The 16,416-nt window shown below is 45.6% G+C and overlaps 1 protein-coding gene across 2 annotated transcripts in view; it reads left to right on the top strand.

Moving 5' to 3' along the window:
- Nucleotides 1-16,416, top strand: part of PMP22 (peripheral myelin protein 22) — a 32,358-nt gene that overhangs the window by 2,993 nt on the left and 12,949 nt on the right. For both annotated transcript variants that reach the window (XM_077834046.1, XM_077834047.1), the window contains exons 2-3: nucleotides 127-227; nucleotides 1,038-1,137. In XM_077834046.1, coding sequence (XP_077690172.1) covers nucleotides 150-227; nucleotides 1,038-1,137 — 178 coding nt within the window. In that variant the 5' untranslated portion in view covers nucleotides 127-149. The remainder of the gene's footprint in view (nucleotides 1-126; nucleotides 228-1,037; nucleotides 1,138-16,416) is intronic.

Here is a 16,416-nt window from a genome sequence, read left to right as displayed (position 1 = left end):
CCTGCTGCCCTTTCAGATCTAGTTATCCCTAAATGCTGGACACACCCCACATAGACACAAATGCAAGGGCTGACTGCAAGGGGTTTTGCTATCACTTAAAAGCGTGTCTCTTTTTTTCCCCTTCAGATCTTTCCAAAACTTCAGCCAAAATGCTCCTTTTGTTGCTGGGGATCATCGTGCTGCATGTTGCGGTTCTGGTGCTGCTCTTTGTCTCAACAATCGTTAGTGTAAGTACAAACTTTATCTCCCCGCCCCCCCCCCCCGCCGTGCCCCCGTGATTGATCTTCATATGGGAACATGGGGATGTGAGTAGATCAGAATCCATTGCACAGTTCCATGTGTAAGATTTGTCTATGTAGATAAAACTAAGGGACAGATTTTTTGAAATTAAAGGGTGCTCCTCATTCCTCCAATACCAGACCTTAATTAATACAGGGCCTCTGAAAGAATTAACATGGCCAATCTAGACAGACATGTTTGTGGGTTTTGTTTTTGTTTTTTTAATGCAGAGCTAGTCACTTCCAGACTAGCTTTCAAAGAGCTTTGTTTTTTTTTACGACCTTTAAAAATCTACTTCTGTAATAATCTCTAAACTGGTTGGGATTCATATGAAACAGTTACTGTAGCTTTCCATGCTGCCAAGAAAATGCGAGAGAGAAGTGAAGCGTTTGAGAGCTTTGGTACATGTTTAAAGAGAATCACAAAAGTCTTCTCTTTTACGCAGCTGAGTCTAAATCAGGTAAAGAACAACGCAGAGTGTTTTTTTTTTTTCAAAACTCAATTGAAGTGTGTGTGTGTGTGTGTGTGTGTGTGTGTGTGTAATGCATGTGCACACATTGAAATAAAGACATGAAACAGAAATGACCAAAGCAACTGTAAGAATGCAAAAGATGACAAGAATGAATATGCGCTATTATGTCAGATCCTTTGCAAGCGCACTTAATTGAGCACAAGCTTATCTTTTACTTTGGTAACCCTGCTCTGCCTCCCCCCCGGCATTTGCTGCCCCCTCACACAGATTTGTGCATCTCTTTCAGCAATGGCTCATTGTTAACGGGCGTACGGCAGACCTTTGGCAGAACTGCAGCACTTTAGGGGTCCAGAGTTCCTTTCAGTGTGTAACGTCCTCCACGAACGGTGAGTGCTCTGACATCTCGTCTGTTTCTTCAGCAATGGAGATTTTCATCCCTTTAACTTCTCCCCCACACCTTTAGAAATAGGCCTGTATTGCAGAACAATCTCTGCAGGCTCTGTCTGGTACAAGTCAAGCATGATTAATCGAGGGGCTTGGTTCTGTCCCTCATGTCAGAGGTTCTTTAAGCATTGTTACTCAGGCAGTTTTCTCAGTACTGCTTCGGGAGTACAGTACCTGAATAGAGGTGGAAGAATTAGGCCCTAAATAAAGCTACAGAGCAGGGTGGAACTGAGGGAGAGGAATTTAACTAATTTCATATAAAGGCTGCCATTCTATTAATGGTTCTTCTGGATTGCTCCTTACTTGTACCTGAAGTGGGCACATCTCACCTGTTTTGCAGGGCCTCTTGTCTGTACAGCAGCTCATCACACACTAGAACACCAGGGCTTAATTCACTGATGCACAGAGCTTTGTACACCGTGCTGACTAGGTGGGGCAGGATACCCACTTCGCACTGGCGTGCATGGCTGCATGAGATGCTGTGCAATGAAGGATCAGGCCCACGTGGCCGGATTCTGGGCTCAGATGTGCACATGTGAGTCATGGTGAAGTCAGTAGATCAGATTCCTGCTCTCTGTGATGTCAGCGTGAGCCCAGAGTAACGTCATTGAGATCTGCAGAATCATTCCAGATTTATGTCTGTGTAACTGAGAGCAGAATTTGGCCCATTGAATTACTAGTTGGGGAGAAGCCATGGGTCAGGTCCTGTCCCCAGGCCTTGCTACATTCTGTAGTTGTGGTATGTTGACAGTGCCCTCAGCTGCAGTGGGGGATGACCCCATGTGACCTCTTTGCAATATGCTCCTCACCATTACTCTTACTAGGTAATACCTAGATAAACAAACATGGGCAGTCCTTGGAGTGGGGCTTTCTACTGCTGGGCCAAGTGTGTGCTAGTTATTCTAGGCATGCCTCTTGTTTGCTGAAGGGGATGAAGTGTTAAAGGGCCAGAGCAGAGCAGTTTTGCTCTATGAAAAACACCCGCTGGGTCCTTGGGGTAGTCAGTCACTTCTTTTTATACCACCTGCCTCTGTGCATATTGCTAAGCAACCAGGACAGAACTCCAACATTCCCCTCTGCCAGTGGTTAGCTGCTGCTCCCAGGATGGGTCCCAACTCCCCGCAGTTATGGTGCAAGTTAGTGCTCCAGATGGTCACTTATCCCAGGGGGGTGGAAGGAGTTTGAGGACAGTTGACCATTGCAGACGTTCCCTGCTCCATCTCCGTTACACCAATGCTTGCTCTCTACCTATGCTCCCATCTCTGCAGTTTCCTGAGCACAGTGGATTTGCGAAAGCTAAGCATTTAAGAGCTTCCCATTCCTTGGCTGGGGTGGGCTAGTCCAGCACTCTCTACATCAGCCTGTGTGAATGGAGCCTGGGTCACACTCCCAAAGTTTCTATTAAAACTTGAGCCACAGTAACCCATGCTGTTGTAGTTATCCTTATATGCGTGGTTATTTCTGTAGCATGTATATTGGGTAGAGAGCAAAATAGGGTTTTTGTATCTATCACATTTTACTTACATTCATGTATGTCTGGAGTCATTCAGCGGAGTTGCTCTAGATTTATACTGAGCACAGAGAGCCATATCTTGCCATCAACTTTTCAGACTAGCCTGCCATTGAAATCAGTGGGAGCAGAGCTCTTCTTTAAGAATTAATGGCTCAGAATTATGACCTACGAGTTTCAGAGCACAAAAAGTCTGCATAGAAGGTAGGGACCCGGTTCTGCTCTGCCTTACATGAGTGTAAATCATCATTGACCCCATTTGATTTCAGCCAGGGTGACAGTGGTGTCAATGAGATCAGATTCAGGTGTGTAGAAGTCCCATGGAAAGCACACTGATCCAAAGCTAGCTTTGGTAGCGGAGTGCCTCACGCTTTGATCAGCTGGCTTGTCCGCGTTGTGTGAGGCCAAGGAGTTGCCTCTGTACATTTTGGGTACAGAATTACCAAGTGATGTAGGGGAGGCAGAGTGGTATAGTGGATAGCACACTGGACTGGGGCTCAGGGGACTTGCATTCTAGTATTGGCGTGCTGAATGACCTTGTACCCAGCCACGTCACCTCTCTGCCTCAGTTTCTCCCTCCTATATATATTATATGGTTCCCTGGGCTCAGTATAAATCTAGAGCAACTCTGCTGAATTACTCCAGACATATATATGGGATCATGATCCAGGCATCCTTTAGAAGTCACTTTGAGATCTACTAATGAAAAGTGCTACATAAGAACTAAGTACAATTATCTGGACAGTTTTTTAGTTGAGTGATTGGTATGGGGTTTTATTACTATCATTGCTAGCTTTACGAATTTGTACCTTGACTTTCCTCTCGGAACAGTTTGATCCCAGCATATCCTCAGTGAGTTCAGTGGAATCACTCCTGATTTACACTAGTGTAATTGAGAGTAGAACCGCATCTCTGGTCTGTGACAGTGTGACCTGCTGCCCCTGAGATGCCAAGAAGGGGGAAGGATCTTAAGATTGAGCCACTAGATTGAACATAACACTGATGCCAGGGCTGGTGGGGAACATTTGCTATGTGGAAAAGGAGAGCATTGCGGGTGGTATGTGCAGGGAGTGAAGCCTTCGTGTAACTTAGCAAGTTCTTATCGCTCTCTACCCTGCAGGAAAGTGAGTCTCTGATGTAATTTTCTAGTAGGAGTTTTCTGGAGATCAGGTTTAAAACACTCCAAACTAGCCAGTCTGCTGGTAATGAAATACTCGTGGAGACCCCATGTTGGGAGGTACAAGCAGGCGCTCGCCCTACCTCTAATTTTAACTGTACTTAAAGCAGTAGCATGTTTCTCATCTCGGGAAGAGGCTCAAATTTCCAAGGTGTTGGTGGAGTGGCTTAGGCCTTCTTCACAGCCTTCCAGCAACACCTAGTGGCCACAAGTCAGACCAGCTGTGGAAACCAGCTGGAATCTTCTGTTGCATCACTGTAAATTATCATAGTTATGTCCTGAATCAGCATTTGGCAATATTGGCCTTATACTGCTATCTGCAACGTAGGTAGGCTGGTTCAGATTCACTCATGCATGCTCAAAAACAGCTGTACATGTGCTTAAAATAAGGGCTGCAGTAATTGCACCCTGAACATGGGCACCCTTTTTTTTGCAGAGAGGGAGAAAAACTGTCATCCATAAAAATGTGCCTGTTACTTTAGATAGCTAAATAGCTTGACCCCAGTATTTACAGTATCCTCGACATTTTCTATAGGGCAGTGTAGGGAATATAGTAAATAACAAGATAATCTTACCTTGGGAAAGAGTATTTTTTTAAAGGGGGAACTCTTTAGCTACTTGTGATCAGACCTGAATGCTGATGGTGATAGCAGAATAAATTACACACCTGTAACCAGTGAGGGTGGAACCCTTTTAGATCCTTTCAAGTGATTTATTTTTACTATTTGAGGCACACAGTTGAGCAGCCGGTAAAAAATTTGACCTGCCACTGCTAGTTGGATATTTGGATTGCAGGATGCATGCGTGTACAGTAGTGCTTTTCCTGCTTATGCCTAGCTCCTCCATTCTTGCGAGCCGGCAGAATAATGAAATCTGAACTACTTCGAGGAGTTGTAACCCAAATCCAACACAAGCCAGGAAGATTCACATAAATTCAACCTTCCATCCTTATTTGAATGCTCCTCTCCTGCCGTTTGCCTACATGAAGACTCTGGTCCTGCCATGAACTACAGGCTGCTGGAGCCATGCAAAACCCTTGGGACGCCAGCGGGGTTTTGCATGGGCAAAGGGGGTCTGACTACATCCATCTCTTTGCAGGATAAGGGCTTTATGCATTAGCTAAATTACTATTTAGAATGGTAGCCCCAAGGATCCCCTGTCATGGGCCAGGGGCCCATGGTGCCATTTTCTGGTCAAACACAGAACAAAAAGACAGTCCCTGCCCCAGAGAGCTCACAGTCTCTCTCTTGCAGTTGTTTTCCATTTTGCTTGAGGCTGATCTGTTTTGTTGTGTTTTTTCAATAGAGAAAATATTGTGTGATATTTTTATTTTCTAGGTAAGGTAAGCTAATCTTGCCCCCATTCCCATTGTCTCTGAGCACCTCACCAGCTTTACTGTGTTCATCCTCCCAATCCCGCTTTTGAGGTAGGGCAGTGGTATTATTTCCACCGTACAGATGGGAAGCTAAGCACAGAGACACTAAGCGATTTGCCCAGGGTCATACAAGGAGTCTGTGGTGGAGCATGGAAGTGAGCCTGGGTCTCAGGTCAGGAACCTAGGTGCTGGACAACTCCCCCCTTCCCCCACCCCAAGAGAATCAGAGACTTTAAATGCTCTTTCTCTTGGGGGGATAAATCACATTAACCCCTCCCCCCAATATATTTTCAGTTTTTTCAGCATATTGTTTCCATCTTCTATGCTATTAGCTAAAAGTATACTTATTCCCCCCTCCCCCACCACCAATACAAAGTATGTTCCACAAGAGTCCAGGGGAGACTCATGGAAATGTGTTTTCAATACATACACCATGCCTGTTGCACAGTATCCTAAAAAGCTTTAGGAAAACTTTTTTCTGTGCCTCTGTCAAAGACACTGCTCAACATTTAATAATGTGGCACTAAATTCCGCCCTTGGGGGTGGATATGAAATTCCTACTGAAGAATTTGGCAGAACTTAGTCCTTTAGTAGAGATGATTTCTCCTCCTCCTCCTCCTCCTCCTCCTCCCCCCCCCCCCCGTGCAACCCACCATAAGAGTTAAGTCTGTATTGTGGAGTAATCACTTGCCGGATTTCCCCCCTCTCTTTTGCTAAACTCATGTACCACCTCCTGCAACATTATCATAATTGTTAGCAATAAAATAGGGTCTGATCTTGCACTTTGGAAGTCCAATGGGAGTTTTGCCATTGACTTCATTGGGCTCCACATCAATTGCATAGTGCTCATACTTAGACTGGAAACTCTGCAGAGCGGAGTCTGTGTTTGTACCTCACCTAGCACAGTGGGTCCTGGTCCAGGTGCTACAAATACATCATAATAATTGTTTGTTCATAGATCCCAGAGCTTCATAAATTTTAGAGGTGGGGAAAATGGAGGCAAAGAGAGGCTAAGGAACTTGCTCAAAATCAAACAAGCTGAATTCGTCCAACTTCCACCGAGTGGTGGTTGAGGCTGGAATTTTCAGAAGAGCTTAGAATGTTGGGTGCTGAAAGCCAAGCTATGTGTCTCCCAGCAGGAGATGGTGGGTGCTTTGGAGAACATAGTCTTTGTTTAGGTGCTTTCATGGGAGCTGAGCTCACCGGAAGATCCGGTCCCAGTGGCGGGTGCTGAGCCTTTGACATTTCAGCCCATCCTCCCGTGCCATGCAAGTCATGCCTTTGAAATCAGTGGGTGGCACAACCAGCCCCGAAGTTAAATATCTGGGAACAGAACCTAGTTCTCCTGATTCCTAGTGTTTAGGTGCAAGCCACTAGCCCACAGTTCCCTCATTTGGAACTTGTAAACTTTCAGCAGCTGGTGGGTTGGCTCCCGGTTGAAGCTGAATGATGACTTCAGGAATTTTTTCCGGAGCATACGAGTCTGGCAGGCATGTTGCAATACTATGGAAGGACGTTCGGAGACGAGTAAGCATCACAGTCAGTGTGGGATGCCCCGTTCCTTTGGCTTTCATGTCTGTGGGCTCATTGCTTTGTTTGCAGCATTTGCTTGCTAGATAATGTCATTTGTCAAGAGGCTGAGAATTATGCCAAAAATGTTGCAATCGCTGCTTAATTTAAGCTGCTTGGCATTCCTGGAGCAGATTTATCTGAGGAATTCAGCACTGAATCCCAGAATTGTATATTTAACAGGTTATGGGTCAGATTCTCAACTGGCAGGGGCTCTGGAACAATTTGTAAAGTGTGGGGGCTGAGAGCCATTGAACAAAATTGTAAACCCTGTATATAATGGAAAACACTTCAAGCCAGGCAGGCAGAACCCCTAGTTCCAGTACCTACGTACTAGTGTAAATCTAGTAAAGTCTAGAGTTATGCCAGCAGAGGTTTTTGACCCTATGAGTTTTAAAGCTCTTAAGTAGAGCTGGACAGAATTTTTCAAACTTTTTTTTGTCAAAAATTCCTTCCCCCCCCCCCCGCAAAAAACAGAATTTTTCACAAGAATGTGCAGATTTTTTCCACCTTCCAATTTTTATGTTTTTCAAACATTTTTTGGTGGAATCTTTAAATGGACAACCCTGCCCCTCCCATCCCTACTGGCTTCAGGATTGTTTGATAACATGTTTTTCCTGTTTCCTCTTTCTGTTCCTCAAATTGCCACTTTGTGACTTTGTTGGCTGGCTTGGTCACTGCTTGGGTTTGTGGGTATCCTTTGGTAATTGAAGGGATTGGTTTTTGAAAATAATCCTATGGGAACTTTGCAGACTGCAAAGCAGATGGTTACTAAGCACCACGGGAGGAAAGGGACTTTCCAGTTTGCTGATATGATGACCACCATACATCAGGGACTGGAAGAGGGACCTGCACAGCTAAAAGCATAAGCTGCTAAGATTGAACTAAAAGAGCCAAGGCTCACTTGCTGCAGGCCCGTAAGAAACTCCTACCCTTCTATGGATTGGGCACAGAGCAGGACCTGTGACACGCCCACCCGTGGGTTCCACTGACCGTTCTGAAGACGGCTCTTATGACACTTGGATACCTCACAGCAATACAGTCTCTGATCCTGGACTGACTGCTCTGCATTGGTCCACTGGCACACCAGGCCCTCAACCTTGCATTGAGCCTTGGAAGGCTTCCTCCTTGTAGAGCGATCCTTGAGTGGCATAGACTAGAGCCATAATAGTGGCTCCCTGCTGCTGCTGGCGTGAGGAAGGGGAAAGGTGGTATGTCCAGTGCTCCCCTGGGCCCCAGCAGTCCCTAGCTGCTGGGACTGGCCTAGCTCAGAGTACCCTAAATTCCCAGGAAAGCAGAGAAACTCTTAGGCCCCCTCCTGCTGCTGTGGTGAGTGTTCCACATCCACTGATGAGTGTCCAGTCTATAATCTGCATAGATGGGAGCCAGGCCAACGCAAGTCACCATTTCCTCAGGGAGATGGCTCGTGATGGTGCAGCTACAGCAATGTACCTACATTGGTGGCTAAAAACCCCAGTGCAGCCAAGCCTTGAGAGAGACAGAGCCATGCAGCAGAGCCAGGATTAGAAATCTGGAGTTCCTAGGTCCCCTGCCCTGACCACTAGACAGTGCTTCTGAGTTGCTGGAGAGGTCGTCTTTTGGAGGAAAATTCTCTCCATGAATTTGCAGTGATTAATCACACTGCTGTGACACAAACCCCACATGAAAAGCAGGGAGGTCAGTGGAAGCCGTGCATGTGGAATAGGTGCACAATACTTGACAGCAAGCCACGCTAGACTGGCAAAGAAAATTTTGCCCTTGCCTAAGACTGAGGCTTCAGATGGATTTTCTTTGGATCGGGAGAAGCAGGAAAGAAACATAGCATTTGAGTTATGGTTCCCTAATACAGTGAGCCCTGCAATTTGACCTATCTGCTATTCTTAATAAGAGTTCCACTATTCATATCTACTTTGAAACACATGATGCAGAAATACACACTGCTTCATAGCCTTCTCATTGAATGGATTTGCCATTTCTGTGATTCAGAACTACTTTTTATCTTTTTCGTTTCGTTTTTATCTAAGTGTGTTTAAAAGGTAACAGGTATTCTCAATGTCATCTTGTGAAATATAGTCCCAGTGCAGATTAATACAGGTTTTCTTTTCAATTAGCTACTTAAGGGTGACGGAGCAAAAGAGACAAAGTAGCAGGGAAAGGTAAATACCCAGAAGGAGAATTGTCCACCTAGCTGCAAATGCCTAAGCTCCTTATTTTGATTTGTTCACACTACTCTAAATTAGGAGTAACTCCAGTGTAGGATATGAATGGAGGCAGAGAGCTGGCATTGAGTCTCCTATCCTGTTAGTTCATTAATTTGCACGAGGGAGCAGATCCTCAGCTGGTGTAAATTGGCCCACGTCCCTGGAAATCCATGTAAGTGCTGCCTTCTAATGCCAGCTGAAAATTCAGTTCAAGATTAATCTGCTAGAGTTCTCCAGGTTCTCCTGATGCTCTTGTTAATGGGTGCAAGTGACCTGAGCTGAGGCCGGTTATATGGATGCAATGGAGAGCAGAATTTGACCCAGAGTGTAGTAGCTTAACCAGAGCAGACCCTTGACCAAGTTTCCCAGTGAAGTATTGTGTAGTGTAGTCTGTGAACTGACATTTCAGGAAAGTACCACAGACTGTCTTTAAAAAGTCCTATTTGCTCTGTGTGGGGATCTTCCTTGCAGACTTGTCTTTGGTGTTGCTCTTGACCCATGACTGAAAACTGCATTAAACCGGTTTGCCCCAAAGAGAAGTGTCACACAGTGTCTCATTCTGTTATTGGCAGCAAGTATAAATCAAACATATGGGCAAAAAGAGCTGCATCATGGAAACGGGGATACAGGAAAATTCTACTCGGCTACCCTGGTGTAAATCTGGATTGGAAAAGCTGGACCAAGTCTTAAAATATCTGTCTCATTGGAGAGGTGGATGCTTTCCATGGCAGGGTGGGGCCTACGCCATTAATTTCTGCAAAATGTGTCCATTTAAAACATTTGAAAGGTTTGTAGTGTTTCAGGTTGCAAAGATAGCCTTCCAAATGTGACTTAATGCAGTGTCACCTTTCTGAGCCTGCAGGGAGACAGCCAACCCCGCCGCTGCTCATAGCTTTGCCAGACAGCAGCAGAATGACATTAACAAGGCTGTAGTCAGTTTTGCCAGTGCAACGCCTAGCACTCTTACAATAGAATCCAGGAATGGTATTGTCTTTAGACTAGATGTACTAATGATCACATGCAAAGGCTGGTCCCATGCAGTTTGCAGGCTACGTTTAAAGATGTCTCAGTTTACAGTAATTCAAGCTCATCAGAATTTTCACTATGAAAAAGAGACAGATTCTGATGGCGGTAACACCATTGTAATCGTGGAGTAATCCCACGGAAGTCAATGGAGTGCCTCCAGGATAATACCAGCCTAACGGAGGTTAGAATCCACCCAGTGTCTACTAGCATCTAGGCAACCATAGCTCTGGAATTGCTTCCCACCGGGCAAAGTCAAGAATGTAGAGCTATTAAATGGTTTCAGAGTAACAGCCGTGTTAGTCTGTATTTGCAAAAAGAAAAGGAGTACTTGTGGCACCTTAGAGACTAACCAATTTATTTGAGCATAAGCTTTCGTGAGCTACAGCTCACTTCATCGATGAAGTGAGCAGTAGCTCATGAAAGCTTGAGCTATTAAATCTTACTCTTGTTACGTGGTCTATAGGAACATCTTACTTTTCTGTCCAATTTTTACAATGTTCTATACTGAAAATATCAAAAGGATGTTGTCAGCTTAAAAGCTACACTTGTCTGACATTTTTCTACCTACTTTTGTTACGAGCACCTGCCGTTCCTGTAACTATATGAGATTAGAAGTCCGTGGTATCTTTCTCCCTCTTCTTTCAATTTAACTGAATAATTAGTCTTTGAGCATTCCCCTGTATCGCAAGTTAGTCAGTTTCCCCTGTTGGAGTTTCTTTTACCCAGCAACAGGGGAAAGGAAAAAAAAAAAGTATCTGGGGAAAAATGTGATTGTAAAACCACGAACATTCCTGGGGGGGGACTGTGGGTTTGTCTACACTGCAATCATCGGGTGCATCTGTGACTTGTGCAGCTATACCTGACCTAGCTCTAGTCTGGCAAGCTTGGGTACTGGAGCAGTGAAGCCACAGCAGAGCAGACTAGCTGCCTGAGTAATTACCCAGGGTTCTAGGCGGGTTCATGGAAGCCTGGGCTGCTGCAGCCATGTTGCCCCCAAACCTGTGCTAGCTATATTCAAGCTAGCTCCCGTATGTCTAGATGAGCGGCAGTCATGCCCCACAACTGCAGTGTAGACATAATCTCAGGGGAAGGGTGTAGTGCTAGAAACTCCTTTTTATATATATATATAATATATATATATATATATTTTTAATTGGTTAGGCATGAAGCTAATCCCATGCCTAAATCTTTGCCGGATCCAGGCAATAGATTTCAGCTGGATGATGTTCCTTACGATACTGGTGACATGCTAAAAATAAAACATAAATTTGTAGTGTCAAGGGTGTCTCTTAGTCATCCCTGTCTTTGACATCAGTGGGAGTTTCCTGGGGTGAAGTCAGGGGTGAATGTTTTCTGTGGCGGAAGATTCCTTGCGTTAGTCGTTAATGCAGATTGCAGTGTGCTGCAGTTCATGTATAATCTCTTCAGACAAGTTCCAGTGACTCCTGGGATTGAAGTGACTAATGTCACCTTCTGTGTGTCCTTCTTTGTGCTGCAGAACAAATGTAATTCATTGTCCTGTTGTAATACTACTTTCCTGCAGATGAGGGATGTCTGGGACAGATTCACCAGTAGCCTGAAGTGGCTTTGCACCACTTTGTTGAAGTGGATTTTGGCTGCTTTGTATTGGAGCATTGTAGTGAATCTGGCTCAGTGACTGTATTTGATACTGGCTTCAAGTTAGGAAGAAGTATCTGGTGGTGCTAGCATATCTCTCATAATCTCTTTTGAGGGCCGAATCCTGTCTGACCATGAATAGACGTGCTTAGCAGGGGGAAGGGCAATGAAAGACCTTAACTTCTATTTGTAAGCATTTCTGCGGTGTTCATCACTGTAATGTTCAGGCACCTTGCAAATAGCGATGAATTTATCCTTGCTCCATTCCAGTGGTTGAGGGAAGCATCATTATACCCATGTTACAGATGACAAAAAACAATGCACAGAGAGATTAAGTGACTTGCTCATGGTCATCCAGCAGGTCCTAGGCAGAGCTGGGAATAGAACCCAAGGACTTGTTTCTCTCCACTCTTACACTGGAGTAAAGCACAAATAACTCCACTGAAGTCAAAGGGACATATCAGCTAGCTTCTCTGCAAATCACCAGAGTAACTGAGAGCAGAATCAGGTCCCAGATCTCCTGATTCTCAGTCAAGTGTCTTAACTATAGATCACCCTTCTGCAAGGCTTTCCCCTGCCCCATCATTGTGCACAGAGGGCGCAGACAACCTGGCCTCCCATAAGACCCTACACCAGATTTTTCCCATCTCTGTACAGCAGCAGGATTTCCCCTGACTACTGTTGCTGAGATGATGTGAGTGATAGAGAGGAAATGATACAAATACCTCCCTCATACCTTGACACTGTGCACTAAGGATTCAGTTGTTCTGCCTGGCAGGGGGCTCCCCAAGGCGCACTGCATTTCCATCCTGGCTGCTCTCAGGAGATACCACATGTGCCAAAACCCAGCCACAGGTTCACGAGCCTGAACCCCAGGGATTTGCCGAGAAGCTAGTTGAGACATCATGAAGCTGGCAATGAGAAGATGCTTAGCTTTTTCCTTGATGCCTCTAGTTTTCCAGTGCCAGCAGGGCACTTTAAAATCTAGATGTCAACCTTCAGGGTCCAAATGGATTGAGTTAGTGTGGATCCAAACCACAGAGGTCTGGCAACTGTGTATCGTGAATTGGGAGGATTCCTCAAGAGTAGCAGGGAAATGCCGTTTTTTTCCCCCTGGGGGGGGAGGTGCAATCTAGCTAGCCATGGTAGCAATGATCTGCTGCTTTCGGAAGCCCAGAATGGCATCTTCTTGCAGAGTGGGAAGGCACGCTGTGTCTTTCACAGCCCTGTTTATGCAGTGCATTTGTATATGAGTCTATGGAGCTTTCTAGAGCTTTAGCCTTCTGGACAAGGGCCTTTTTCAGTGTGGACTGGAGGGAAAGGCAAGGAGGAGGGAAGAATGAGGCAAAGAAAAGAGGACAAGGTGGGAGAATGATCCACAGCTAGAAGGAAGGAAATGGAGCAAAAGAGGAAGCCCTGGGAGGGAACTAAGAGGTCCATAGTTAGGTACCCAATTCCCACTAGGTGCTTATCTGCATCTTTAGGCACCTAAATGCCTTTAAATATCTGGCTGTGGGTGACTATCTTTTGGTGCCCAAAATACTGGCTGGAATTTTCCAAGCCAATTTGGCATTTAGATACATGACTCTTATTAGTTTTGATGGAAGTTGTGAGACTACGTTTTGCTGTGTTTCTACAGCACCTAGGACAGTGAGAGCCTGGTCTGTGACTGGGGTGGAGTGGGGTGGGGTGCAACATAAATAGTCTCTCACTTGCTCTGAAAATCCTGACCATTAGCCTTAGCTGCCTCGGTTTCCCCAGATGGAAAATGGTGATGAAATCTTGCCTTACAGAGGGGTTGTGAAGCTCCGTTCATTCATCTTCTGCATCCTTGGATGGCAAAGTACAAGATATTGTCATGGGAACATACTTGAGTCCATGAGATTGATTTCCTTAGGTTTCCGTTCCGTTTTCCATAAGCTAAGCTAATGCCTATTGAACAGAAGCCTAGGCTAGTCTGATGGAACAGTAAATGCAACAATAGGCAAAAACATTTCTTGCAAGAAACGTGACAACACTGAGAGCAGGGATCATTGTTAAACAGCATTGTGGATAGTGAGTTTAAGAGATCAAATGTCCTGGGGAGAACACTGCTACGTATGCATACCAATCTCCCCAGCAGAGTGGTGGTGGTGGTGGTATCTGCAGTAGAGTAACACCTAGAACTTCATCCAAGATCCATGCCCCCATTGTGCTAGGTGCTGTACACACACCTATAAACTGATAGTTATACCAGTATACCGCCCCCCACGCACACACCCTGTGGACACTCCGATTCTAGTATAAGAGAGACTCTTTTCAGTTTAGCTTATGTTGCTTGGGAAGGGGCATAATAATAATACCTGGCTCTTAACATCAGATCTCAGAATTATTATTTTCATTTACAATGGGGGAAACTGAGTCACAGAGAAGGAATTTAACTCTGATCTGCAGTTCTGTACTTTGGTTTAAGCCACCCCTATGCTGGAATAAGAGGGTCACTCTGGTGCAACTTCCTCTCTAAACAAGGCAGACAAAGACTGGGGAGTGGAAACCTTAGCCCAGAAAGGGGTGGGTTGTTGCAGAGCTGGGAACAGAATCCAGGTCTCCTGACTTCTAGGGCAGCATGCTCCTTGCAGGACCACCTGACCTCTCCTGGTACGAGGTGCTACAAAGCGAGTGTTCTTGGATGGCCATGGTTAGTGTTGCTCTTCTGCACAGGGAAATGGGTGAGTAGTGCTCAGGAATGTCCGTGATCTCAAATGGCACTCCCTGGGATGTTTGCCTCCCTAATACACAAAGGGATTGGGCATAGAAGCCAGGGCAGCAGTAAGGCATCTGCATAGGCTGATACAGCCTCACTGGAAAGCTCCTCCATGTAATGCTTAGCACCCTTATCGGTCAGGAATCTTGCAAAGTGCCTCTGGGCTCCTTTATATTTACCAGTCCATAAAGGAGAGGAGGCAGACATGAAAGGGGGCCTGGCTGCATTTTCTTCATTCTTTCATTTAAAGAGAACAATTCCCTCTTCTCCTCTCTCCAGAAGGAGTCATGTCCTGCCTGCAAAGTGGAGTTTTAGAATTGTTTAATTCCAGACTCCTGTTGCTCTCCAGTGTCCTCTTTACTTGTTATTGCTGGGAGTCTGTCCAGCCACAGTGTGAGTCAGAGATCTGTCGGGAACACTTGTACCATGCTATACCTGACCGCCTCATTGGAATGGCACGAACCAAAACAGTGTGGTGCTTGCCATCCTGAGGATCAGCACTGAAACATCCATCTGAGATTCCTTACACAGGCTGCTCAGAGAGGCATCAGTGGGAGGCTAACACAAACCTCTCTGATTGCTGCAGGGATTGTGGGGGGTTGGGAACAAAGCAGAGGGAAAGTTACCATATTTATGGTGCCAGCCTTTACATAGGAAAATATGCAGGCGGATTAGCAACCCCACTAAATCTCTGGCTGCTTTACAGGTTTAGGGTACGTCTGCACTGCAATCGTGGGGTGTGATTGCAGTTTATGTAGACAATCCCTGGCTGGGTTTAATCGCGTTAGCTCGGGTACCAATAGCCGCGAAGCCGCACCAATGTGGGCTTCTGCAGGGGTTGTGGCGGTCTTCCTGGAACCCTGGGTAATCACTCAGGCAGCTAAGACATACTGAAGCCCATACTGCGACTTCATTGCTCGAAGCTAGCAAGATTAAAGCTAGCTTGGGTACATCGACAGACTGCAGTCACACCCCGTGACTGGTGTAGATGTTGCCTGCTACGCTTGGCTAGAGGGTGTTTGGTATCGAACAAACCAGCCATGCATGAATGAACTGTATCTGGATTGAGCTAGGGGACGTGTGTAGGAGTCCTAGATTACAACAACTGCAAGAAGATTCTTTCATTCAGATGGCCACCCTCATGTGTATTTTCTAGCTATTACTAAGGCTATGTCTACGCTACGGACCTTACAGCGGCTACAGCTGCTGTAAGGTTGACAGTGTTGTGGTTTTCATCCTCTTTAAGCAGACACTGCTTGAAAAGTAAGATCCTGCCTCTGCAACCCACTTGTAGAGTATGTGGGGTGGGGGGTGTCTCTCCCACTAACCGGCTTAGCCCGTTCGCTCAAAAAGTAGAGGCTTGTTTTTAATGAACCCTGCTGACCTTTTCCAGACCATGGCCCTGAAACCGTAGAGTTTTGCCCTAACATTCTTGGTCAGGAATTTCCCTTCCCCTTAGCTTTGTGTATGCATGTTGTGTGCTATGGCTGTGTGCTTGGCTGATGCCTTCTTCCCAATAGGTGGCTGCATTTTGGGGGTGCCACTTGTATACAGGTTGGGCTTTGAGATCTTTTTAGGAGGAAGGATGCCCCATGCATACAAAATACAGTATCATTATAAGCTGCAGACTACAGCACATGGGTATGTTCTGTGCCTGTCACCATTTCACATGATGTGCTGAACTTAATACTTCGCAGATTAAGCAGGCAGGTTGCTCGAATCTACCTCGAGATTCTTTTCACTTGTAATTTACTGTGGAATTAAAATTAAGGTCAGGAAAATGGCACTACGATGACCATTTTTCACAGCATATCCGCTTCCTGGGTGGTGGCTTCTCCCTTGTCCTGCACCTTGCGTCGTCATTCACAAACCTGAGTGGTCGCCTTTCCCACTTGTTCTGTGATCATTCTGCCAAACTGTAAATGATGATTAAGTGAATGGCACAGAGCTGTGTTCTCATTATACCTGCTCATATTAAGCTTTCATTGCTGTTACCCCAGCAG

The sequence above is a fragment of the Eretmochelys imbricata genome, chromosome 14, assembly GCF_965152235.1.
Source record: "Eretmochelys imbricata isolate rEreImb1 chromosome 14, rEreImb1.hap1, whole genome shotgun sequence".
Taxonomy (NCBI): domain Eukaryota; kingdom Metazoa; phylum Chordata; order Testudines; family Cheloniidae; genus Eretmochelys; species Eretmochelys imbricata.
Note: the sequence above shows the minus strand (reverse complement) of the source record. Positions and strands in the feature narration are given on the sequence as shown.